At 32.6% G+C, this 26,095-nt stretch overlaps 1 protein-coding gene across 3 annotated transcripts in view; it reads right to left on the bottom strand.

Moving 5' to 3' along the window:
• LOC126768909 (acetylcholinesterase-like) overlaps positions 1–26,095 on the bottom strand; it is a 65,772-nt gene that overhangs the window by 5,353 nt on the left and 34,324 nt on the right. For all 3 annotated transcript variants that reach the window (XM_050487322.1, XM_050487321.1, XM_050487324.1), the window contains exons 3-5: positions 19,820–19,962; positions 17,236–17,388; positions 218–381 (exon numbers count right to left, since the gene is read on the bottom strand). In XM_050487322.1, coding sequence (XP_050343279.1) covers positions 218–381; positions 17,236–17,388; positions 19,820–19,962 — 460 coding nt within the window. The remainder of the gene's footprint in view (positions 1–217; positions 382–17,235; positions 17,389–19,819; positions 19,963–26,095) is intronic.

The following is a 26,095-nucleotide window of genomic DNA, read 5'->3' as shown; positions in this document are numbered from 1 at the left end:
GTTGTTTTGTTTAAAGCTCATCCGCCAATAGGACAAGCGTTTAGCGCCTCACCAGTCTGTCCAAAGCCAACTGCTGATATTTGTAGTATAACTCCCAAAGGTATCAGGCAGATGGCCAGCAATAATTTTTTTTGGTATTCAAATGAATGTGATGAAAAACGATTAATGGTAATAATCGCCTTAAACTTATACCATACATGCATGTAAATCGACTTACCCAGTTAAAGCGAATCTTGTGAAAGACTGCATGATATGAGCGGCCAGATCTCGTTCCCGAGTGTGGTACTGAAGGGACATGTTGAGAGGATGTCCGAATACGTATTCCATTTCGTCGCCATGCATCACCCCCATCCATTCACCCCAAAGGCTTGTGCTTGTACGCTAAAATTAAAAAAATAAACATATTTTTAAAAATATACACCTATCTTTGTTTTATTTAATTTAATATAGTATGAATACTGGCTGATGGTAAGTCCTCAAATAGTAAGCCCCACATCAGCAATGCGCCACCAACCTTAGGAAGTAAGAATGTCTCTTGTGGCAGTATTATACTGGCTCGGGCTTAAATTAATTGCACGCATAATAATTTTCTTTTATTAAACTTAAATTATTTTAGTGTCATTTGAAAATATCAATTCACTTTATTATCAGCGCCATCTATTGATGTTTTTAGAAACACAAAAATAGTTATAAAACAAGCTATATATCGTAATATATTTGAGTTTATATATTATATTATATTTCGATGGCAGCAGAGTAGATACGGACATCTACATAATAGCAATTTTTTAGGAGAGCACATTAAGTAAAAAATAGTTACCATTTCGACATTTATGTATCAATTAACTTAAACTTTTCCATGACGCTTTAAAATAACATTTTTCATTTATTGTATAACGGGTTTTATCACTATTTCGTTGTTTTTCTGAAATAATGTAGATGTTTTTTTTACTTTTTAAAAGCCTCAACGTAAAAGAAGACATCTGCCTGATATCCGTTTATTCGTTGTAATCAAAATAGAGCTCATTCTAATTAAAATATTTAATAAATTAAGGTGACAACCTCCAGAACTATTTTTTAAGGATATTTAAAGAAATCTAAGCGACATAAAAACAATATTTAACATTTTTAGACTAAAATTTTGTAGATATCTACTTTGCATATAACACGTGAAGTGTATGTGATAGCTTCATCTACGTCTCTCAGTTAAGCTCATTTAATTTCCTAAAACACACAAATGTTTGGTTTTAATAATAATGCATATGCAATAATACTATTTTATTTATTATTTATTCATAATAATTATATATTTTTGTTTAAGGACAAAAAAATCAAAACTATTTTTAAATAAATTTAATTGAATCTCTCATACAAATGCTTTCGTATTTATCATTATTTGTCATGTAATTTGAATCCAAATCCATTCTATTAAGGCTTAAACTTAAAATATTTCTTTAATTGTTTAAGGCCTGTCTTATGTTATTATAATACGAACTACGAATTTTGTCATACTTTGTAATATGTTAGGCATTATATTAAAAGAATGATTTGTTAGTCTTATTATTAAGTGTCGAACATGTTGTCTACTTGGGTAAATAAAGCCTATAGGCTCCAGGTTAAGCTTGTGGCAAGGCATACAAGTACTACAACGGATACGAAATCTATATAATCGCCGAATCCAGCTAAAATTTCTAGTGATATGATAGGTCCTCCCGACCCTGAGTCCAATCTTAGAAAAATTATATTTAAGAAACCTAAAAATGAGATGTTTTTAGAAGAAATATATCGAAAATTAAGGATGGAAGTACAGGAATGGAACCACAATTTTTGGGCTCCGCACAATTCAAGGTTTTTTGAGAAGCGTGATTTATATTTGAAGAACAATTTGCCTGAAGGGAAGACAAATCTTTCTGCTGAAGAGATGAGTGTATTTTACAAAGCTTATCTTGATAAAAACTGGAAAACTCATCTGAACTTTAATAAGGAGTGGTATAAAAAGAATTTAAAACTACTAGGATTAGCTATACAAGTCAGAAGTACAAAGTTGTTTCGAAAGAAAGATTCAAATTAATGGTTTACTTATATGTAGTAATTGAATGTGAATATTTAGTCTAGACATCATTTACAAATCCATTTTTAATTGTTATATAGTATGTAATAGGAATGTAATATAATTTAAAGTAATAAAGTTTTATTTTTTAATAAATTATACTTTAAATTAACTATCAAAGAAAATCAATTTTTTTAATAATTAATATAAATAAAGTATGATGCAAGCATAGAGATAAAAAAATGAATATCACTGTTTCTTAAAAGTATAATCAGCCTTGAAATTTACAGAATATCAGGCTATTTTTAATCACTCAGTTAAGTGTTTTATTGGTAACGAGCTGTGCCCCGGTTCCATCCGTGTATAACTTAAAGAAATCACTAAAAGTGGACTTATAGTATTTAAGTAATAACAACATTTTTAGTTTTATTTTTGTGGGATATTAGTAAATATTGGTTTTTGCCGCATCCAGATATAGATAGGGCAACATACAATTGGCCATGAGAAAAACAGAATTCCCTTAAATCTGTTCCGACATATTTTAATGTCTGTCTCTGTGCTTTATTTATTATGAATGCAAACAATACCTTCATAAGAAATTGTATCCTTTTAAAACTGAAAGGTAAATCTGTATTTAAAAAATAAGTACTTATGATTAACTATTAAAAAACGAGTAATTATAAATTTAACAAAACAATGAGAAGAAAATCTACGCAAATAACGGATTATTTTAGAACTAATTTGATTACCTTAAAAAAAGGTTATAGTAAGTCATCCTTAAATGATACACGTATATCGATATATCGTTGACGCTTTTTTATCTTTTAAGAAAAACAATTTCTGGCATACATGATTGTTCCTTAACTTTAACCGTTTAGGCAGCGCACGCAACGGAAGCTCTCAAAAAGAATACATTTCCCCGTTTCTGCAACATTTTTTTAATGCTTAGCTCCTATTGTTTTTTTTTATATAATAGGAATGCGGACGAGCATATGGGCCACCTGATGGTAAGTGGTCACCAACGCCCATAGACATTGGCATTGTAAGAAATGTTAACCATCACTTACATCACCAATGCGCCACCAACCTTGGGAACTAAAATGTTTTGTACCTTGTGCCTGTAATTACACTGGCTCACTCACCCTTCAAACCGGGACACAATAGATTTTTTTTTTTTTTTATATGCCCCGGGATGGCAAATGACTCTACTCCACCTGATGGTAAGTGGTAGTAGAGTCCAAACGCGACGACGGCCAGTACAGTCGGGAAGAATGTTCTGTACTAGCCGTCCCCGCCTTGCCGGCCCACAAGATGCCTCTTCACGCCTCGTTTGAAGGAACCCGGGTTGTAAGAGGAAGGGAACACGTGAGCTGGTAAGGAATTCCATTTTTTGGTAGTGCGACAAAGAAAGGAGTTGCCAAATTTCTTTGTGCGCGATGGAATTGATGTCACAGTTAGGCGGTGACATCGAGAACCAGCTCGCGTGGACTTAAGAAGGAAGGGGGAAGCAGGAATTAGAGAGAATAATTCTTCAGAGCACTCGCCGTGATACAGTCGATAGAAAGCGCTCAATGCTGCTATCTCGCGACGCAATTGTAAAGGTTCAAGGGTGTTTGTGACCTTTACGTCGAAAATAATGCGTACTGCACGTCGCTGCAACCGGTCCAAGGCCTCCAGTAGGTACTTAGCGGAGCCATCCCAAAGGTGCGAGCAATATTCAACGCAAGACCGTACCTGTGTTTTGTATAACAGGCACAGTTGTTGTGGCGTGAAAAAACGCCGCACCTTGTTCAGAACTCCGAGTTTCCGTGAAGCTGTTTTTATAATAGCCTCGATGTAATCCCTTGGACTAAGGTCGCAGCGAACGTCCATCCCCAGCATGGCGATTTTGCTTTGTATCATCAGCGGTGTGCCACAGAGGGAGGGATGAGGGTAAAATGGTGACTTTTTCGCTGTGAGAGCGCACACCTGTGTTTTCTTGGCATTAAACTCAACAAGATTATCAGAACCCCATTTGGCGATGAGCTCTAATGTCCTATCGAGTTCAATAACAAGATTCTCCCGCCTCTCCTCAGTTTCCGCCCGCCCAGCCACTGCGCGTCCGTGGTATCCACCATGCACTGTACTATCATCTGCATAGCAATGTATGTTCCCAAGAGAGAGCATATCATTGATATGCAAAAGAAAGAGTGTGGGAGATAGCACAGATCCCTGGGGGACGCCAGCATTCACTACATAGAATTGTGAAGCGCAACCATCTACTAAAACACGAAGGCTACGCTTGTGTAGGAAGCTGGCAATCCAGGTGCATAGCTGAGCAGGCAGACCATATGCCGGTAGCTTGGAGAGAAGACTTCTGTGCCAGACCCTGTCGAAAGCCTTGGAGATATCGAGGCTGACAGCCAACGATTCTCCATGCTTGTCGATAGCTTCACCCCAGAGGTGCGTTACGTACGCTAGAAGATCACCTGTGGACCGTTTTGGTCGAAACCCGTACTGACAATCATTAATTAGACAGTGATATTCTAGGTAATGGATCAGTTGGTTGTTTAAAATCCGTTCCATCACCTTACAAAGTACTGAGGTGATAGCTATTGGCCGATAATTTGCCGGGTCAGACCGATCCCCTTTTTTGGGAACCGCTTGCACATTAGCTCTTCTCCAAGCCTCCGGCACACATCCCGAAGAGAGAGAAAGTTGGAACAGGCGCGTTAACACAGGAGACAGCTCCGCCGCGCACTTCTTTAGCACAATGGCTGGTATTCCATCGGGGCCGCTAGCTTTCCGTATATCGAGTGATTGCAGCTCCGCACGCATATCACGTTGCCTGATTTTGATGTCAGGCATCGTGTGGCCACATGAAGGTATTGTTGGTGGCTGCGCACTACAATCATCGATCACAGAATTGTCGGCAAAGAGTTTAGCCAGGAGGTCGACTTTCTCCTGCGGACTGTGAGCTAGCGATCCGTCCGGATTTCTGAGCGGTGGCAGCGAAGGTTGGCAGAAATTGTTTTGCACAGACTTGGTCAGACGTCAGAAGCTACGGGAGCCCCTAGGATGCGAAATAAGGTCATGACCAATCTGTACAATGCGCTGTGCATCCGCTCTCGTGTATGCCTTCCTACAGGACTTGGAATTTTTATTGTAGTTTGCTTTCAGTGAGACAATGTTAGATGCCCCGCTAATGCAGCCGTTGATCCACGCGCGATATGCCGCCTGCTTAGATGATACAGCGTCGGCACATTCACGCGTGAACCAACGGTTACGCGTATCCCTATTGATGAGATCTGAGCTAGGAATGTAGTATTCCATTCCTAACATGATCTCATCAGCAACAGCAGCGGCACTAGCTGTCGGGTCATTCCCACTGAAGCAACGTTCCTTCCAAGGGACTGACGCATAGTAATCGCGCATACCGTCCCAATCTGCCGACTTATAGTGCCAAACGCGACGTTTGCATACCGCTGATGGCGGCAGCTTGGCCTGTGGCACTTTGGTAGATATAAGGCCGTGATCCGAAGAACCAAGTGGAGCTTGAACCACAACCTGATATTCCACCGGGTGAGAAGTCAGCAGAAGATCCAGTAGAGAAGGCGCTTGCCCATCAATGTCTGGGATCCTGGTGGGCTGATTAACCAGTTGGATCAAGTCGTGTGTGAGAGCAAAAGCATGAGCAGTTCTTCCAGCATGGTCAGTTTTGAGGGATATCAACCATGATTCATGGTGAGCATTAAAATCCCCCAAAAACACCAATTCCGCGTTAGGAAACTGCTCTTGCGCAGCATCTGCCACCTGACTAAGATGGTCGAATAATCGGCTTGTCTTCAAGTCACCATTGTGGGATCTGTAGAGGCACACGTAGACTCGACTCTGACGAACCAGGTCCACACGTACCACCAATATGGAGAAGGAGGGGTCCTCCAAGCAATGATGGTTGTAGCTTGATGTTAAATATAATAATAGCCTCTGATGAAGGGGTTATTCAACACTAATATAATTTTCAATTTGAACCGGTATTTTTTGAGATTAGCGAGTTCAACCAAAAAACTCTTTAGCTTTAAAATATTAGTAAAGATTAGTTACCGAGTATAAAATTTAAAAAAAAAATCTTATAACTTAACAATTATTATCACATAAGAGATCAAAACGTTAACGATGAGGTGCGAATAAACTAAGTTATTATTTAAATTCTGCGTCGTCAACTGCTGTTGATTCTAATACGCTACTGTGTTTGATATTTTTGTAAAAATCATCTTGATAGAAACTAATATTTTCATTTATAATTTAAACAAAAATGCGATAAATTAACCGCGTACCCGCGTAACCGCGTACCCGCGTAACCGCGTATGCGCAAGAGTGTGATAAGTGACTGATGTCTTTGTTTGCGGTTCAATCATCTGTGGATACTCCGAAGTAAAGACGGACAAATTCAAATGTCCGTTTCTACTGCGACGTTTTATAAAATTCGAGTGTAGATGTATTCATTTACGCACCAGAAAATTTAAATTACTTAGAAAAATTAAAAAACTTTAATACAGACTTGTAGATAAGGTTAATATAAGATTATTTTCGAAAAAAATGCATGCATTTTCACAAAAATTCAGATGTCCGTATCTACTTTGCTGTCATCGATTTATGTGTATATGTAATATTGAGTGAAAGAATTATAAGAAAGCATTCAATTTTCAGCCAAATATCGGATAGATATTAAAAATTTAGTATCATGACTTCTATTTAAAAAGACTGTTTATAAAAATAATTAAATTAATTTATATTATTTTAGTTTTATGTACTCAAAATATATAATTAACTAAATCGTCCGAAACATAACAATCTAAAGATACTTAGGGTACATAAGATGAAAACAAAGCCAATCTAAAGGTTAAGTCCACATTTTAATGCGAAATGTCAAATCCATCAGAGAATGTATGCGGGGTTTAGTTGAAATAATAGAACCCACTAACTTTAGTTTACTGAAATCAAAATAAACGCCTACATAATAAAGTTTGAATCCGATTTAAATAGCAATCCTTATAGGATTCAAGTGAGAGTAATATAACTTTGGGAAGTACACAAGCAATGTTAGCATGAAATGTTACCAAAATCATTTCATTGTTTATTTTGTTAAAATGACTTAAGTAGCGCTTTTGTTCTTAAAGCCGAGCTATTGCTAGTGTTTTCCAGATTTGTAATTTATTGTCACGAAAATTATTGTTGTTTGTTACTCTACCATTTTTACCTATTTTAACCCATGCTTAATATTATGAATGTAAAATTGAGTTTGTTTGTTTGTTACGCCTACACGTTTTAATTATCATCATGATATTTTGCATGCATGTTCTCAAGGATACAGAAAAGGACATAGTATATCTAATACATGTGAATAAAGCTGCGAGCGAAAACTACTTATTTATAAAATCACAATTCAATATGATACATAAATTTTTAAGTACTTACTTAAACAGAAATCCTTATTAAATTAGACATTAACTATCAAATTTAAACTGTTATCAAAACGGAACTAGTTCATTAGTAAGAATAAAGCAAATTGCACTGAAAGGAATAAATATAAACGGTAGTAGCTCACAGCCAAAAATAGCTGTCGTTAATCTGCGACCTTTGAACCTCAGATACGTCTGACAATGCAGAATTAATTATTAGGGTCATGTAGTGGTAGGATACCATGTTTAGTTAAGGAATTACTTAACAGGTTAAGACATTCCTAAAATGAAAAGAATTGTTTCGTTTTGTTTTAATTTAAATGTGTTTTAAAATGGTTTTTGTAAAACATGATTGTTATATTATTAAATTACTTTAAGAACTACGTCTGTTTTTACTTTATATAATATTTATGAATGTCGTTTCTAATTTCATATCACATGATAAGTATTTATTAATTCCAGGGCTATTTATCGACTCTTATTACTAAACATGAAGTTGCAACTCAATTGTTTATTCCTTCCATTATTTCAAAATCTATAGAATCCATCTTACTCGTGTTTTCGTTTTTAACGGCTAAAGTTGTAATATATGTGTTTTGTTCAGCTGGTTCCATTCAAAGCTATGACAAGACGGCAATATTATTATATACCTCCAATGCGATGAAGTATGAGAGAATGTATCGTTCTTTACTTTAAATCCAAATGTGAACCGAACACATCAAACCTCTGATAATATAAATAACATATAACGATAACAATAATGCGTAATAAGTTGTGATGTTTAAAAAAAATATAAGTTTGCCTGGAGAAAGCCGAGATGGTCTAATAGTTTGAACACGTTAATCACAACCCCAGGTTGCGGGTTCAAGACCAGGCTTTGAAGGAAAACACCGTGAGAAATATTCATGTGTAGAATATTCACCGATGCATTTGAGCAGGGGAATGAAATAAACTCCAAACCTTAAACACCTTAGTCCAGCCAGTTTAATGATCAAGATATTGACCTACTTATATTCCGTTATCGTCCATCTATCGAAGCGTGAGTCTATAAATCGTCCCCTGCATTGCTTCCTGATTTATAGCGTACCATTTATGCCATTTATTCATAATATTTGGGTCGACTTTGAAATTTTTTAACATAAATGTTGGGATTTCTAAAACGTTTCATAGTTAGAAAGATGATTTATTGAGATCATTTGTAAGCGACATCATTATACGATGTTTATCATATTATAATTTGTGAACATTTTTACGAATTCAGACAGTGTTTTGTTTAAAATACATTGTGAAAATAAATGTACACAATATCAGTTTTAATATTATATTACACACTAGCATTTTGCTTAGACAAGACATTATGTGCATATACGCTACTTAAATATTTTAAAAGCGTCCCATGATAAATATCACTAAAACCTTTGTTGTAAGATCAACTTTTTATTCCTTTCCTGTTCAAGCCAGTGCCGTAATATCTTGGTACATATTTTATTATCTTTTATCATGACAAAGAACTTTAAACATCTAAGTTTCTATTCAGTCGCTATGATTATATAGTCATAAGACTATTAAAATTCACTAATTTTAGTTTGCTACGGTAAATGTTTACATTGGATGTTAACAACAGAATACGATTTTGGTTAATCCGACCTTTTGGTTGGACGAAAAGCCATTAGGCAAATAATTGTTTGACGATTTTCATCACTAAACTTAAGTTGAGTATTTGGATGCCTTCAACCTAACATTTATATCGGAGATGTCACTTAAAGTAATAATATCAACTAGATTTTAGTTTCAGGCAGCATTATCGTATATTTTATTATTTAATGTACGAAAAAAATTACCTAAAGAAAGAGCCAGTTAAAGTCTTACTACTGGGCTAACCCAGGCTACAAGACATGAAGGTCATTCTACCACGCTGCTCCAATGTGGGTTCATGGATATATATGTGGCAAATTTCATTTGAAACATGCAGGTTTCCTCACGATGTTTTTCCTTCACTAACAACAAACAATCTTCGATTAAGATTGACGTGTACGAACCACAAGACCATCTCGTCTCTTTGAACTTATATGTTTTTAAAGTACATACAAAAATAGATAATAAAATAGAATAAACTAATATAGTCCACATTATTGCGTTCAAATTACAAGTAAAACTAATATGAAGATAACATTGTTCTGTACATAATAAGTATTGAGGTGCATAATCAAAGTTACATTGTCTTTTCTTAAATTCTGATGGACGTAGAACAGCGACATAAGGTTTAAAATAAAAATAAAAAAAAATAAAAATTTTGTTTAAGTCGAGACGAATAAAACGGTTATTAGAAAAAATGGGTAAATTTAAATATAACATAAAAATCAAGCTAGCTTTCTTTCGCCGGTAAGAAAGAACAAACAAAATAATAATGTTGAAGCATTCAACAGATATGTAGTATACAAATTAACATTTTGAAATATTTAACTAAGCTATCAAAATCGCCAATTGCAACGTTTAAAAAAGTTCAATCAAACTTCGTAACGCGAAATGGCAACTAAACTGCAGACCAACAGTTTTAAGTTCAATACTGTTCAAATATTTATCCAATTCCACTAATTTAATCCAATGACTGCATTCAAATGAAAGCCATTGAAGTTTGAAATTCATTCCCTAGTGAGGTTCCACTTTAACAGAATAATAGCTTCAAAACACCGAGTACATACGTCCAATTTAATTTCCGATCATTGGCTACACTATTGTTACACTAATTTAAATTTAATTTTGTATTGCTTTTTTGAAAATTGCTTATTCTATTCATGCATATGTGCAAAAGTATATAGATAATAATAATAATAATATCCTGGGACATTATTCACACACGGCCATCTGATCCCAAATTAAGCTTGTACAAAGCTTGTGCTATGGAAACCAGACAACTGATATACTACATATTCTACTTTTTTTTTTGTAAATACATACTTATATAGATAATTACACCCAGACTCAGGACAAACAGACATGTTCATGCACACAAATGTCTGTCCTGGGTGGGAATCGAACCCACAACCTTCGGCGTGAAAGGCAAGTGTCTACCAACCACGCCAACCGGCTCGTCATAGATAGTATATTAAATTCGAGTATCTCAATATCATGTAATTATTTTGGGTATAACTAATTATAACAACACAAGAAAATACAAATCCAAGGATGAAGCTGTTGAATGTAGGCATAACTATAAAAGATATGATGTTTTTATATATCTTAAATCAAATAACTTAGCTCAACCTGCGGTTTCAACCCAGGACCTCGGGATCTGCGGTCTTTCATCTAGTCACTACGCCAACGAGGTAGTCATAAGAGATATACAAATATATTTGTATCTTAAAAATATCTAGAAAAAAAGTTTAGATCAGAAGTAGAAGTAAGAGTATATCGTTATTTGGCAGAGTAGCGTAAACCAAAGGTGCGGCAGGTAGGCCTGACCTCTCCCTTACTCTTTAACATGTATGTGAAGGCGCTGATAGAGTGATTTTATGCATGTTGGTTGCTTTATTAACCGGGTCTGTGCTAGTAACCTAAGACACGTGAAGGTTGCTTTACATGATTTCAATACAAGTGACTGGAAAATCTGCCAACTTTGAGTCGCAGCTGAGAACAACTCAACAGTAAAACCTAATAATAACTTTTTAATAGCCCAACTTGAGCTTGAAACCAGGACTTCGAGATCGAGATACAGCCTTATGCATATATTTTGTAGATACACTGTTAAATAAATAGAATATCATATGTATTTTTTCTGTTAAACTAACAAGTTAGATAAACGTAAAGCTTATTTGGGCGAATTATCAAATTTCTCAATACTTACTTATTGTTAATGTTTATATATAAATAGGCAAAGACAAAACAGATCAGTATGGTTTGCTCCTGTGTTTGTTGACCGATTTTATTTTAGTTTTATCAATAAAAAAATTGGGGTTGAGAAAAAAATGTTCAATACATACAAATTGATATATTTTTCTCATATTTTCAATACCACGGCGTGAACATTAATATTAAATAAAATCTAAATAAATTTAGGTGGTTGCTAGTTTATTTAAACATAGCCATCAATTTTCACTTCGCTTTGCATAAACTTTACAGGAAACCTTCCCAGAATAGGGTCGGGCATTGGTACTACATAAACCCTTTTTGGATCATTATTTAAAAAAAAAAAAACAAATGCATGAAGTACGTTCTCATAATTAATAATATTGTTAAGATCATATTCGATGTGATTGTTAAGATCATAAGATTAGACAACAAAAGACGCAAGAATACCCAAGGCTAATGATTTGCGAACAATGTATTGACAGTACTAGACTTGCAATTGAATGACGCAAAGACTTAATAATCTCTCATGATAACAGACGTGACGTTTACGCTTCCTTGCGACTTGCATTGGAGATTTAAGTTATATATTTAAAATTAATATTATGTACCTATTTATGAATTTAAACCTCATATTTAAAAAAAAAACATTCATAAAAAAGGCTTATTTCTTGAAACATTTAATATTTAAAAAAAAATGTATTTGATTAACAAATCAATATAAATTAATGGAAAAGGGTTAAGTACTGAGTTTTTGCCGGTTCTTCTTGATAAAATCTACATTCTGAACGGTGGTAGCTTTGCATTTAATTCAATATTGTAAAATAATGATTCTTCTATGAGCCTATTTGAATAAAGAAAAATTCGATTTAATATTATTTAGTAGCTCAAAAAATATTAAGCACTAGATCATAGGTCTTGCAGCTTTAATCTGTTTTAAATTTTAAATATCCTCGTATTTTACATATAACGTCATTTTAAATTCGATCTCCGATATCGTATGGCATTTTGAATTATGTTTTACATGTTTTGAGCTGAGCTATAAATAAAAATTTATTTCTTTTATCATTAATGAACAGTTAAAATTAGGTATACGTTAATTTCTATTGTATGTCTTAAAAACTTTAAAAATATATTTTTCTACTTTTAATCATTTCAATCAGTCGTTTTAGTCATATAATTTTTGCTTAGAATATTGAAATGTCTAATCGCCGGATAAGAGTTAATTGTGCCAAGCAAAATAACGTACCTTTATTATTTTTAAAAGCAAGCAAGCGCCTATAATATCCAAAGGAGAAGCTGTCAGCAGCTAGTTAGATCAAAGACGGTAAAATGCTTTGTATTTTCTTTAGTATTTCTCGTAATAAATTCAATAAGCCAAGGTTAAGCAATCTTACAGACTGAAAACATTTTTCACGCGGTAGTTGAATGTTCTTTCCGTTCTCTCTTTTGTGAAGAAGTACAATGAGGAACAATACACTATAGTAACATAATTATGTTTTAATGAAGTATTTGCGTTACATATTTCTCTGTAGACGCTTTTAATTTTATACAAGAAAGCAACACAAGCGAAGCGAGGCTGTTGCTGACATTTTAATGCATACTTTGTTAGCTTAGTTTTAATTATTAAAAATCTCTCAAAGGAAAAGTTTCTTTTGTTTTCTTCTCTTTATAATCTTTTGTAAAAAACGGCAACGATGCACAGATTAAATGCCTGATACAACTTTGTTGCTGCTGAACTAAACACTTGAAATAATAAAAAAATGTAGAATGTACTTAAGCATATGCTTAAAAACACTAATAATCTTCTGAACTTTGATCTACAGCCTTATGTCCATTTTGTACGGATGAGGTGATTATTCAATTTTATTTGTTTAATATTCTCAACCTTTAATAATTGTTCTGTTTTTTTTGGTCTAGTGGTTTAGTTATAAAACTGCAAATCATGAAATCTTGGGTTCTAGCTCAGGGTTAAACTAATAAAGAATATTGGGGCTTTCTGTCAAAAAATTCTCAGGCGCAGATTTTATCTCATTGTAGTTGGCAGAGTTTGTAGGAGATGATTTAAAAGATTAAAAGAGTAAGTTGATTCGATTCCGTCATTCCCTACCTCCTAAAACAGAATAAGCAATTCCAAGGAGGGATGCAGTCAAACAGGTGGTAGGCCTTATAGCATACCCTCGTTCAAGAAAACGCAATTGCTTACCTGGACATGGCTATGTCGGTAAGTACCTGTGCTTTAGAACTGATAGAGTAAGACACTTTGGAACTTTATCATGATGCGACTCAATTCAATCTTCTTGAATCTGTCCACGGAGCAATATTAGAAGTGAAAGCCATGCTAGAGCTAAAGTAATTCTTGATACAACAACACTTGTCTATGAAAAGGGTTACAGTCGGGACGTCACGTTATCATACCTAACTGATCCTTTAGTGTACCACAACGACAGAAAGATATCGATTTAGTTTAAATTGTTAAGAAACCCTGGTTGTTCGTATCAAATGACGTAAGTAACCCTATTAAAACAATATATATCACACTACGCAATCAATCACAATTTGTTGTAACGGTAATATGTAAACAGATCGGTTTTTAGTATAAAGTTTTTTAAAAAAATATGTATATATATAAATACTTAGTATATATATACAAATACTTTGTATTGTTATGTTCTGGTTTGAAGGGTGAGTGAGCCAGTGAAATCACAGGCACAAGGGACATAACATCTTAGTTTCTAAGATTGGTGGTGCATTGGCATTGTATAGATTTGTTAATATATCAGTTGGCTGGTTATTATATATAATTATAAAATATCTCTTCACCGGTGAAGTATTGATTTCGCAGCTCGATTAGCCATTGCATGTTTAGGCAGAAAGGTCATCACTAATCCTAAAGGTTAAAAAAATTACTTAATGCTGCTATTAGGTCATTCTGAAGCATCTCTGCTAGTAATGTAGATGGTGTCTAACAATAATATTAGTGCTGCCTTCTAGCGAAAGTCCAGAGACTTTTGCATGTAGACACCGAGTTTTGTTTACAAATTAAAATCAAATTTAGACCAAATCACGTACGAACATATTAAACAACTTATATAAAAGTAGAAAGTAATGCTCCAAGTTCACAGTTTTCAAATATTATTTTAGCTATTCTAACTAAAAATATCAATTACTGAGCGTCTAACAGCCGAGATGGCCTAGTGGTAAGAACGCGTGAATCTTAACCGATGATCGTGGGTTCAAACCCGGGCAAGCACCACTGAATTTTCATGTGCTTAATTTGTGATTATAATTCATCTCGTGCTTGACGGTGAAGGAAAACGTCGTGAGGAAACCTGCATGTGTCTAATTTCACTGAAATTCTGCCACATGTGTATTCCACCAACCCGCATTGGAGCAGCGTGGTGGAATAAGCTCCAAACCTTCTCCTCAAAAAGAGGTGCGGAGGCCTTTAACCCAGCAGTGGGACATTCACAGGCTGTTACGGTACGGTTACGGAGCATCTAGACAACGAATATAACTAAGCAGTGTACATAAATTACAAAATTTTAAATAATGAAAGTTATGTAAATGTAGTGCTCTCTTTCGAATTACACAGTATTTACATGTGCTCCACCACGTTTCACATAATAATAGAATAAAAAGAGCTTTGGCATCTTTTGACGTGATTATTCTTATTGATATATAACGTGATGATAGCAAGATACCTAATAACCTACATTAAACCTTGTTATTTACAAATAACAATCTGTTAAGGAAAAATGATTTGAGATTAAGTACAAACGTTTGTGTATCATTACAGGAGAACAGTGGATAAATATCAATATTGTTTTCAATTTACTCAAGTAAATAAAGCTTAAATCATCTGAGTCGCTCAAGCCATTTTCCAGTAATCGGTCAACACACATAAAAATAAATAAAAAGAATAGTCACGTCAAACATTCAGCATCTTTTTCTCTTGAAGTTGGTTAAAAAATAAATTTCTTTCAATAACTTTCTAAGAGTCATTTCTTTACTTATCTCTTAACTCGGACTCTCTTTAAAGTTTACGTAAGAGTTAATTTAAAAGAATGTTAACCAAGTATGTTTCTTTATAAATTTAAACAACATTCAAATACGTATTTTTTATCCAAGCGACGTGGTTGTTAAGGAAGCATCCATCCACCGACACATTTCCTGCAACTGTAATTAATGACAAGATCCTGTTCTACTTATGAAGGAAGTACTGGAGCATGTTTATATATATGTATATATATATATATACAAGAAATAGGACAGATCGTACGAAAGATATTTTTTTCATGAGTCAGTGTAGCTATTTGTGTAGGTTTATTTCTTAAGGAATTGCATTCGAAATCGTTAATTAAATGAACTGGTTGTTTGTGCTGTCTGATAATTCATTTGAAAGAGGTTTCTAAGTGTTACGTCACGTTACGCTGTTGGGCTGCTACAAGTATTTCCCAGGTCAGTGTAATGCTACCATATTTGAAAATCAAATAAATCCGTTGGTACTGCGCCTGAACTCTTTCCGATTATGTCGGATTGCTGTCCCATCGGATTATGAGAGTGAGGGAATAGAGAGTGCATATGTGTTTGCGCACACACTTGTACAATATAATATAGTAGTATGTTAATATCTCTTGAGATTGGCCGCCTCGACTAAAATTGATCACGTCATCATCATCATCATCACCGTATTCGATAGGAATACAAAAAGTAGTAGTACAGCCCGTAAATTGTCCACTTTTGGATTAAGGCCTCCGGTCCGTTTAATCAATTTATATATTATTATAAATAAAAACTATTTATTGATTTTATATTTAGTCATACAGTATATTTGCACGGAAAAATCAGAGTTCTTCCACCCGTCCAATACGTAGTTTTATAAAAAACAGCACTCTATTGACCATGCAGGTACTCCCAAGCGAAAACGAACATACATATGTACAATGTACACCTATAGAGAGTACTTTTAGCTTCGATTGCTCTTTGACGTCCAAGTTTAAATTGCAAAAACAGTTTTCCCACTAGGAAAGCCTTTATGGCTATATATGTGTTTCCACCATCAGATCGAAAAATAAATGTTGCTGGCAGCCTCTTTGCGAGGGCTCTTGCGTATGGTTCGTTAGCTAAATTAACGTGTTAGCTCAAACGGGTCTGCAGTTTGAAGTGCTTCTTCTGCACGAGAATATGTCTAATATTTTATGTGTATTTCGCTGGTTTAGTTAAAAGTATAAATTTGCGGGTAGCGTATTTTCATAAAATATTTTATGTTTAAAGGTCACGTCGGATAAAACTGTGAGGAATTTAAGTAATTTTATGAAATAGAATTTTAATATTATTATCTTCATACTGACATAAGATACCACCAACAAATGCTTTAAGTTGTAGAAAGAAAATCTTAATGCCAAAATTCAACAGAAACGTTGACGTTAAAATAATAAAAGCACTACACAATATTATGACAGCGAGGGCTTTTGAAATTTGACAGGTCGATTCAGAGAGAGCGTGAGTAGAACTTAAATGAATTTTAAAGGAAGTAAATATATTTAAAGTTATTTTCTTTTATTATAATTTTATTATGAATCATTAATATCACATGGCCGTACAATTTTAAGCATATTAAATTCTTTTTTTGTTTTTGTCTGTTTTGAGCATTCTCATATTGTTTGTCAGATTAAGTTAAAAATTAGTACAATTATTTTTTTTAGAAATTACGAGAAATCTTAACATACTATTAATAATAAACCATATGGTTTGTGTCTCGTATAAGGAAATTACTTACTAACAATTTTACGAGGTATTACAACGCATGCCTGAAATAAATGTCTATATACAATAGTTATGAAAAAAACACAAATTATTTTGAACCTAAAGTAAATTATATGAAAAATTACTTACATGTGTAAAATAGTAATAATACACGTCGACTCCAGAATCCGCCAACACCTCAGCGAAGTAGTTTGTGGGGCAAACGAAGAAGTAGTCGCCAACGACATCCGCAATCATCTTCTGATTCAAGTACCCATCAGTGATCTCCTCCCAGTCCGTGTACTAAGAATAAAAATAAAATAGGTTGAAATCAGAAAAATGGTGTTGCTTTTAAATTATTATAATTACTCAATTCTTAAAACTGTTAACATAATACATGAATAAACAATTATAAATAGCGTTACGAAAATGAAGTTAAATTTTTTTTATAAATTAAATTATTCACCAAAACATAAAATATAGAATATTTGTTAAAATATTCAAATAAAAAACTCAGAAACAGAATTCCTTCACATATTGTAACTACAATTTATTTGTAACTTAAAATCTTTTAACTGTTCAATGAGAGTGGCAATAATGATTTATTTAAATAATTTTATCAACTTTAATTGTTCAATTAGAGGAAATAATCTGAACAAAAGACAAAGTACGCATCGGAGCATTTTCCACAGAAGGAGGCAATTTCAAATGGGAAGTCCTCATTAGCCGATTCCGTGAATCTAACTGAAGATAATGTAGTCGGGACATTAGGAAATGGCCATTTATAAGGAAATATTGTATATATAAGACATTGACAATTTACAGCTAATAAAAGAGACAATTTAAGAGATAACAACTTAAAAATCATATGAATTATTAATACTTAAGGAAAATGTTAATGTAATCAAAGATCCAAAAAGTCTTAATTAAAAATATATATAGATTTTTGAACTTATGTTTAGTTATATATTTATATTTTATTGCACATTGAAAAAATTAACTTAAAGTATAAGTGAAAGTGAAGTCATACCAAAAAAAAAAAAACATAAAAAATAAATATATTTCAAATTCAGTTAAATATTATAAAAAAGATGGTGACTTCGTTCATAGCGACCTCTAACAGCCTTTATTTCTATAAAAGTAATATTATTTAATTATTGAAGATTGATGAATATTTTCATTAAGTTTCAAAGGAACGGTTCTTAGGAAGGTTATTAAAGACAAATTTAAAATTAAAATAGGTAATTGTTATTATGATAATTTTATTTTGTTACTTCGTTTTTATGCCTTTTTCAAAATTATACGTGTTTGGTATTTACCTGTTTTCTAAGTATTTTTTTCATTTAGATACAATTGTACATATTTCCTGGTCGATTTGTTTTTCTGCTTGTTTATGATTACGCTATTTTGTACATATGTTTAATTTTTAAATGTAACTTGAATGTAACTAACATATGACATTTGGTAATCCTCTTTAAAAGTAATTAATGTACAAGACACACCCTGAAGAGCTCTAATTTGTCCTAAATGTACCATCGATCATTCCCTTGTAGGATGAAAGACAAAGTCCCATGAGGTTCATATCAGTGTTTATGGTGGTTGTTATATAAACAAAAAGTCATAAACGTGTTTATGGTGGCTGTATGGTTTGTTGTGATAAGTTTCCAGATTATGTCAAACTAAACAATTTTTTTATGTTAACAATTTACGCTTATTCAATACAAACTAAACTGAAACCATGTTATTATCTAAAACGCATACAAACGAATGTTTTATAAACATGTATTGACATAATGAAACGCCTTATTAATCTGCGATTAAATTAATTATTGAATATGATATAACGATACCATATATAAAAACATAGCGATCTGTAAACTCAGTCTCAGATTTTAATACGAAATTAAAGCAAACATTGTATATAGATGACATTCATATTCGCTTTATCATTCAATTCGATATTATAAAGAACATACATGAAACATACACATTATGAAGCGCAAAACAAACTATCATACCATATTTACACTGGATTTATATTTCGTTTCGTCGTGGCCTAGTGATTGGAACGCGTGATTCTTAAATCGATGATCGTGGGTCGTGGATTCAAACCTGCCCGGGTGCTACTGAATTTTCATGTACTTAATTTGTGTTTAAAATTTATCTCGTACTTGATAGTGAAGGAAAATATCGTGAGGAAACTTGCATGTGTCTAATATGTATTCCACCAACCCGCATTGGAGCAGCGTGGTGGAATAACCTTCTCCTCACAAAAGAAGAGGCCTTAGCCCAGCATTTGGACATTCACAGGCTGTTACGCTTTTATATTTTGGATAGACATGTCATATAGAATAGTTTTTTATTGAAATTGAGTGTAAAAAAATAAATCAACAATGACATAAATCTTAATAATAATATAAATATAAGTAATATTTTCTATATTTAGAATTGTTCTGAATCTTTTTATGTGATTTTTCTTTCTGAATCTTTTTATTGATTGTTGTGTATAGATATGTGTACAACTCGTTAAGAAATAGATATTTATTATGCATAGATAGGTTGAATTTTATTTAAAATATATATATTCATTAAAAAAAATCTAAAAACTTTAAAATAAATTTGATTATCGTTTCCATATGAAAAAAAACGAAAGCGATAAATTTTATACAAATTAAATAAATATCAGTATACATATATTCTAAAGTATATTAAATAATTTTAATTAATAACTTACCTGAAAGACAATAGCTTCCCGTTTGATTTTGGAAAATTCTTTGAATATCGTGTCTATAATCTCCAGGAACTTTTCTCTTTGAAGAAAGCTCGGACCATCTTTTTCAAAGTAGTCGAGGAAGTCGTAAAGCAGAAAATATGTTCCTGAAAATAAATATTAAGCTATAGCGCATGAAATATATCGAGAAATATCCAAAAAATGTTCAAGTAACGATTAGATACCGATTATTTGTAATCGGTATCAGCATCAGAATCTGAAGGACTTCTCTGTAAATATAAAAAATATTTAGTTTGTATGTTTGTCCTTTATGTGCTTCTAAAAAATTTATCCGATTTTGATGAAACTTTGTTGAGCTGTTCTGCATACGAACGAAAAGGATTAACCGTCCAAAAATAAGATTTTTTTATTATGGAAGATTATTGAAGTGTATAAAACATAACCCGTAAAGTTGCTTTAAAATAAAAAAGTCACCGATGATTTTATTAAAAAAATGTCGATTTTATTATGGACAATAAATTGTTACAAATTCAACAATTATTTAACAAACTGGTAACAAACTAATAAAAAAAAAAAAAATTAAATGGTCTACGAGTTAGTCGCAAGATATTCCACATTATATTCTATTTAGTGTTTCAAGGTCTCCAAAACGTAGAGGAACAATGTCCTAAATTATTCAGATATGACTATGACTTGACGGTACCTTATGTTAAAAGCGTATATTATTCAATATCAGGGTCGTTTCTATATAGTACTGTGAATCTTTTGTATTCTATTTTCCAAGAAAGTATTCAATTTGTACGTTATAAGCATATTTTTTTTATCATAGGTAAAATGCGCTATGTCTGTGTTTCGTAATGAGATAAACAAATTTATGCGCAAGCGCTGGTGCACTCCCAACTTTCTTACTCTCAAAAATTAACAGGGCGGCAATCCAATACAGCTGAAAAGAGTCCAGGCTCTAAACCATTGGATTTGTGCTTTCGAGGGCTCGGCAGTTAGTACTGCCAACTTCCAAAATCCAGTTTGCTACTAGGAATTTTATGACGGAAATCCCCAATATCGTTTTGTTTTGCATGGATTAACTTAATAAGACACTTGAAAAACGAAGCAGAAATTTGGTTGTCTCCCTTTCGTCACTATATTACAAAATATATTTATATTAATAATCCTCATCTTCATAGAGTTTATTTATATACATGAATATAATATTATATTGCTACAGAAAAGAGACAGAGAATCGGTTCAAACAAATAAAAGAATTTTTGCGAAAGAGACACATATACATTTCATACTTCAACTTTACAAATGAACGAGGAACACTCATAACCCCTCGCTTATTACGCTTTTGAGTGCTCATAACACGGCTAGAGGCAAATCATTAACGATAACAATAGATTCCTTCTTGTACTCTGACGTCTCTGCACTGCTATTTTTCTCAGAGCTTATCTAATAGAAATAGCAATAGGAATCAAATTCTACCCAACATTTGTCTAAGATAAAATAGCTTTATAACGTTCGCTTACTCAACCAAGCTAGTATCCTAATAAATTATTACGTCGTTTATTTCGAATAACTTTAAACGATGTAAAAAGCAAATACTACGCTTTAGGATTTACTGCAGTAGATAATATTCAAACTGAAGATTTGAGCTAATTGGAAGGATTTACAAAACCGAATTTTGGATAAAATTTTACAATGATCATTATTCTTAATGAAGCACAATAGCAATAAATCGTTCTAGTTTTTTTTTTTTTAATTCTGCTCGTTAATATCATAAATACTTTTGTGCAAGTAATGATATATCTCATTTATCTATTTTTAAATATTCATTACAATTACTTTTACTTTTTCGTGCTTGTCAAAATTCGATATATTTTTTAAATTTTATATTAACCTTAGAAAGTAACAATGAATTATTATCTTAAAGTAAAGTGACAGTCTGCATACGTCCCAGTGCTGGGCTAAGACCTCCTCTCTTCTGAGATGGTTTTGCAGCTTCGATGCTTGTCCAATGCAGATAGGTGGATAAACATGCTTAATGCATGAAATACATAAATTAAAAAAAAAAAACATGACGGGATTCCCTTAGATATGTCGAATATTCAAAATCTCAAATAATATTTGTAAGATGTAAAATGTACAGAATTTATTAAACGTATCGACGTAAAAAATGTTATCTTTTGAAAAAGTTATTACATTTACATATTTGTACATGAAGATCGACGAAGAAAATGCAATTTGAATATGAAAATTTTTCTTTGAATACCATATCGCATGTATGAACTATATGTTGCATTACTATTATTTTGAAAAATAATGGATAACTAGCGTTAAAATTACATTTATAATACTGACTTTAGAAAAAAAAGATTTGACAATTGGTACTATTCTAAAAATAAATGTATACGACGGAATCAAATGCAGTATGTCGTATTGCAAAAGAAGATCAGTAGTAAAAAATAATATTTTATAAATTAATATCAATAATATTTACAAATGATTAAATGCCAATTCCGTTAACAAAATTGTGAACTGATTAGAATCTAGTAAAGTAACAACAGACAAGCAACAAGCATTTGTTTTTTTGGTATGAATAGATCGTGACCAAGAGCAATTATTGATATATGTTATGTATAGATAGATTGATATTTTATTGTGCTCCTTAAACATAAAAAAGAAATGCAGAAGTACCGTAACAGCCTGTGAATGTCCCACTGCTGGGCTAAAGGCCTCTTCTCCTCTTTTTGAGGATAAGGTTTGGAGCTTATTCCACCACGCTGCTCCAATGCGGGTTGGTAGAATTCACATGTGGCAGAACTTCAGAGAAATTAGACACATGCAGGTTTCGTCACGATGTTTTCCTTCACCGTAAAGCACGAGATAAATTATAATCACAAATTAAGCACATGAAAATTCAGTGGTGCTTGCCCGGGTTTGAACCCACGATCATCGGTTAAGATTCATGCGTTCTTACCACAGGGCCATCTCGGCTTTTTGAAATGCAGAACTACTTATTACAATATATATGTTTGTTAAAGATGGTCGTTTTATCGTAGCAATTTATTCCAGACAACCTTAGAGTTAGAACTATGAAGTGAAAGAGGTGCAAGGAAAATGTTATAAATATATACAAAATCTCATATAAAAACATACATATACCAATAAACACTATCACAATATCATACAGAGACATATTTATGAAATATATAAATTTTACGGAATACTGATTTACAATCAAACAAGGGATAAATAAAAGTCTACTGGTTGTTTTTTTTTAAGTTGACGATAGTTTAAGATTTGCGAATATATAATAAGAATAACATAGAATAATTGTCTGCTCTTCAAAGGATTGTTGGAAGCATGTCGTCTTATGTATATGCAACCTCTCAAATTATTCGAGGAGAGCAGTACCTTGATGTGATCTCCAGCACAGCAAAACTTTTATTTTAAATCTAGGACTAGTTAGAATATGTAGAACATAGTTTAAATACAAAAAAATAAAGCAATGTATTCCTATTAAAAGAATTAATACAAGGTTTTTTTTTTATTTCAGTTAATTAGTCTTTTTTATGTATTTTTATTTAAAAATGATTATAGTATTAGCTATCGATAAACTATTTAAAAAATGTAATTTATTAAATTGATTATTAAAATCATTAAAAAATAAGCACGTGAAAATATAAGTAAAGAATATTATTATTTTTAAGGAAACTTTTTATAAAGCAAATGAATATAATATTGAATACGATAATGTATGAAATAGAACAATATATTTTATTCAAACACTAAGGTCAAGCATATAGGTCATGTGAAAGTCAACCGAATGCTTTACAAATTAAATTATATTTGAATATATTTACACGTAGAACATATGCGGAACGAGTGATTCACGAGTGTCTTCATTAAAGCACACTTGCAAACACTTGCCAACCTGGAGCATGCTTTTGGATGCGTTATAACATTTTTCTATGCTACATCTTGTTTGATCAACAAATATTACACCAAACATTTTGTATATTTATAAATATTTATTCCAAAAAAGTTAATTCATCATTTGAATTTTGAATGAAATAAATTATGCCTGTCATTTTGGTCATCAATCATTATATATTATAGTACAATAAATGGAGAATTATACAAAATTTGGGTCAATATTTTAGATCAACCGGTTACATAACCGTTATCGGGTTACATAATCCTTACTAACATTATAAATGCAAGAGTGAATTTGAATGTTTATTCTGCTTTTACGTCTTAAATATACAACTGATCATCATAACATTTTTCATACATATTTTCAACCTAACACCGTCACCGCCCTTACGCGAGCCGAAACTAATAATAATGTATAACAAACGTTTTTTTTTCGATCTAATAGAATATTATACAGAAATTACTGAAATTAAACGGATTTTGGATTTTGGACTAAACAATAAAGCTCCTAAATGTGAATTGTCACATTGAAGCAGGGCAGTTACAGACTATTATTTTACACATTTTTACTTGGGACTATTCTTGTAATAACTATGACATACTTCTGAATGAAACCGATTTCGTTTAATGCTTAAATATAATAATTGTAATTCTCGACACGAAACATGATCACGAAATCAAAAGTATCAAATGAGAGAAGTTTCTGCTTATTTGAAATGATATTTTTCATTCAACTTTTAAATTTCTTTTAAACTTAAACTTTTGATTTGACCCATAAACTTTAGTGATTAGATCTATTTTTACATAAAAATCAAACACGACTGTTTGAAATGTAATGCAAAAAATATATTATATAACTGGATTTAACAACATTAATATATTAATTGATTTAACTATTATATTAATTGTAATAGAATTGCCTAACATCATCAAATCAAATCAAATATTTTTTTTTTTGTATTGTAAAATGTTCTATGTTTATTAACATTAACTATTTGATTAAGCTTTGTGCAAGTCTGTCTGACCACCAAGTGCTCCTGAAATTTGATCTACTTCAGTAATAGTGGACATTCTTAACAGATAATAGCCAACTTCACATTGGACGTTATGGTGCTCAAGTGTATGAGCAATTACAGGTTCTCTTTATTCCCTTAATCTCATAATCCGATGGGATGGTAATCTGGAGAGAGTTTACGGGGATAACGAATTTACGTGCATTCCGATGCACGAGAAGACATCACTGCCAGTATGCCAACAGTCAAATTTTGAGCTGCTTCAATTTTTGTAATTTTAGTAAATGATTGTGAGTTCAAGCCTGAAAAGACACAAATTAATATTCATGTACTTAATTTTGATCTATAATTCATCTTGTATTTGGCGGTAAACGAAAACATTGTGAGAAAACCGACATGTGTTACTGGGGGACGTTTACAGGTAATTTATATTACACAATGCTTTACGATATTCGAGGCAAGAGAATGTACTATCACTGACCTTCTATATCCGAAATGCTACGGGTATTTTCCCGTCTTTTCATTTATATAGGGAACTATTTTTCGCCCACGGTTTCGCCAGCATGTTGAGGTTCGGGCTAGTATCAGATATATAAAAAGTAGCCTATGTCTTTTCTTGGAGCTCAAGCTTGCTGAATGGAAAATTTCATCAAAATCGGTTCAGTGGTTTGGCCGTGAAAGGGTACAGACAGATAGAGTTTCTCACTTTATAATAATAGTTTAGACTAGTGTTAAAAAATAAAATTGTTTTCAAAAAGTATTGGCTAGTATAATGTTTTTCTGAATTAATATCAGTTAATATTACAAAAAATATATTTGAGTTGGGATATAAGAGCTTACAAAACTAATATCAGAGGTTTATACAATTAAAATTGTATTAATAAAAATAATTATTATAAAATATTACGACAGCCCTGCTAAATCCTGAGTACCAGATAGTCCTGTTAGGAGTACGTAGCAACAAGGAGGATGGGCAAAAGGGGGGATGGAGGCCGCCTAGATACGTGGGCGAGTCTGTAGTACTTAGTAGTACGGGCTCAGACCGCGGCGTGATATTGTGTTTACGTGGCATTGCGCACGCGTATACCAGCTCCCTTCACCCCTCCCTTCTTCCAGGTATCTGCCACGCAGACGACCTCGAACTCTATGCCCGATATTGATATGTCACGCTTTACAACAATAACAGGGCGGCTAAGGTCATATTTAGGAAAAATGTGATATTAAACGTTTTCTTTACTTAGAGGTCATAATGAGCTTAATAAGGCGTTACATTTAAAATGTCCTCTTGAGGTAGTTGACGTTAATTTCTTCTAGTGATTAGCTACTAATT

The sequence above is a fragment of the Nymphalis io genome, chromosome 6 (genome assembly GCF_905147045.1).
Source record: "Nymphalis io chromosome 6, ilAglIoxx1.1, whole genome shotgun sequence".
Lineage (NCBI taxonomy): Eukaryota > Metazoa > Arthropoda > Insecta > Lepidoptera > Nymphalidae > Nymphalis > Nymphalis io.
Note: the sequence above shows the minus strand (reverse complement) of the source record. Positions and strands in the feature narration are given on the sequence as shown.